At 58.6% G+C, this 2,500-nt stretch overlaps 1 protein-coding gene across 1 annotated transcript in view; it reads right to left on the reverse strand.

The window, feature by feature from the left end:
* The window catches only part of LOC311313080 (FERM, ARHGEF and pleckstrin domain-containing protein 1-like), a gene marked incomplete at its 3' end in the record, with an annotated part of 88,574 nt that overhangs the window by 11,186 nt on the left and 74,888 nt on the right, over positions 1 to 2,500 (reverse strand). Inside the window, exons 17-19 of the mRNA XM_084443116.1 lie at positions 1,318 to 1,399; positions 933 to 1,170; positions 433 to 563 (exon numbers count right to left, since the gene is read on the reverse strand). Of these exons, the coding sequence (XP_084299242.1) occupies positions 433 to 563; positions 933 to 1,170; positions 1,318 to 1,399 (451 nt within the window). The remainder of the gene's footprint in view (positions 1 to 432; positions 564 to 932; positions 1,171 to 1,317; positions 1,400 to 2,500) is intronic.

Below are 2,500 nucleotides of genomic sequence, written 5' to 3' on the forward strand. Positions count from 1 at the left end.
GAGAGGATCTGAGGCCGGCCTCTCATAGGTCAGTGTGTCTCACATTCATTCAAAAAGAAATCCCACGTTTCCGCTCTGTCATTCCCACAAAGGGTCACGCATCATGGGTGGGGGACAGCAGGTTCACTGGTTTATTTATGATCTGACCGTTACTCAATATATCTATTCAATATATCAATATCTATTCAATTAGGCAAGTTAATTAGGAACAAATACTTTTACAATGACAGCCTGGCAATTAGAGGCAAATGTCCTCTTGAGGGACGATTGGGGGGATAAAGTAAATAAAACACAGCAACACCACAGGCCAGCTAGCAGACACAGCGCAGATGGAGACACAACGACACTACGACATGAGGGACATGCAGTGTGACAACAGCATCCGGAAGCATAGAAACACACAAACGCACTTTAAGCGTCCCATGAACTCACCCGCCCTGGAATCACTAGATTGTCAATGCCGATCAAATCCTTCTTGAGCTCCAGAAGCTTCTGGAAGTTCTCCATCTTGATCATGCTCCCCTGGAGCTGGTCCACCACCTCCGACACGTCGGCCAGAGCAGCTAGGGAACGGCAGAAACGTCCCACAGGAAATACATCACCAGCCAGAACTGCACGCATTGTCATAGTCCAGTTACCAGAAGGCCCTCAGCTGCACCAGGGGGCCCTCTCCTGCACCAAGGAGCCTTCAGCTGTACCAGGGGGCCCTCAGCTGCACCAGGGGGCCCTCAGCTGCACCAGGAGCCCCTCAGCTGCACCAGGGGGCCCTCAGCTGCACCAGGAGGCCCTCAGCTGCACCAGGAGGCCCTCATCTGCACCAGGAGGCCCTCAGCTGCACCAGGAGGCCCTCATCTGCACCAGGAGGGCCCTCACAGCTGCACAGCAGGACCCTCACAGTGCACGCCCACCGCCCTGCCGCCTGTCCCCCGTACCTCTGCAGTCCCTGAAGTCGGCGTGCGTGGGCGGGTAGTGTTTGCACAGGCGCTCCAGGAGCTGCTTGTAGTGGACGAGGCGGTGCAGCGGGCGCAGCACGAACACGTTGAGGGGGACGTAGCACACCTTCTGCAGCTCGAAGTCCCTGCAGAGTGCCTCCAGGCGCCGCGACACCCGGCACGCCTTCTCCAGCTCCACCAGCACCTCCGACTGCTTCTGCAGGTGCGCCGTCAGCGGCTGGGGACACGGGGGAGGGGGGGGGGGGGGACACGGCGTTAGCGGGACCGGGGACATCGCGTCCGGTCGGGGCAGTTCGGACGCTTACGCGCCAGAGCGTGGCTACGTTCACGCAAGGCAGGAAGTGTGACGTCGGGGGGGGCTTACCTTGAGGCCCTGCAGGTTCTTCAGCATCACGTCGCCGATGCGCTGGTAGTCGCCTTTGATGTGCGCGTTTGAGCGTCCTTCCCTAAAAAGAGACACATGGGCGAGTTACTCGTTTGCTGCTAGCGCTCGGTAGCTTCTAGGGATTATTAAAGCGCAGCATAGCTCATTGGTTATTCATGGAATATTCTGGCGTTTATGCCTGGACCAGATCAGTGAAATTCAAGAGATCGCAGAACTGCAGCGCTAGGCTCGGCCAGCAGGTGTCTCCCTTGAGCATGAATTCCGAGTGGCTTGATTCTCCACTACGCAGACTCAGGGCACGCTCTTTCATTCAAACCATGAACCAATTTCATCAGCGTACGGGAGCCCAGAGAGGACACACGGTCAATGTCACGACTTTGACACCTCACACTACCCACTCTTCCATCGCAGTCCGACAGAGCCGGGGGTTAAAAATAAGTCAGTGCCAGCGGTGGGATTTGAATACTCAAATCAGAAGAGGACGTATCTGTGATTTGCATTCCGTCTCTGCTCATTGGCCGGAGGCCGGAGGGGGGATGTTTACAGCGAGGTAACAGTCGGCTCCATCGTCAGGTCGTCAGGTTTCACCGAGAGGTGAGGCGAAGGGGGGGGGTGGGATGGGGGGGGGGCATTGCAGTCCGTTGAAGGTCCGAGCTCTAAACGACGCCGCGGGCCTTTATGCATCAGGATCAGTGCGAGAGAGAGAGAGAGAGATACAGGACGCCAGGATCCGACGGTACCGCGCGGGCGAGCGAGGCCGGCCTCCACGCCGGCGGCCCCTGCCGCTGTTGCCATAGCAACCCCCGGCAGCAGCAGCAGCAGCAGCACCCACTCCGGTCGTCCCCGGGAGGCGGGCCGTCGCTCGGGGAGACGAGATCACTCTCTGACGCCAACGCCGCCGGGAACCGCTGGCTTACGAGGGGGCCGGGACCTCGGATCGACGATTCCGAACGACGCACGCCGCCGTTGTCGTGCCCGATGCGTGGATGCAGCGCGGCGAATAATCGTCCGGGGTGTAATTACATTACATATTATTAAATCTGTGTGTGGGCGTGTGGAGGGGAGTGATACGTCTGTGTGTGGGGGCGTGGAGGGGAGCTGGTGGAGGGATACGTCCGTGTGTGGAGGGTAGTGATACGTCCGTGTGTGTCGGCGTGGAGGG

Source organism: Borostomias antarcticus, assembly GCF_949987555.1.
Source record: "Borostomias antarcticus genome assembly, chromosome: 9".
In the NCBI taxonomy this organism is placed as follows: Eukaryota; Metazoa; Chordata; class Actinopteri; order Stomiiformes; family Stomiidae; genus Borostomias; species Borostomias antarcticus.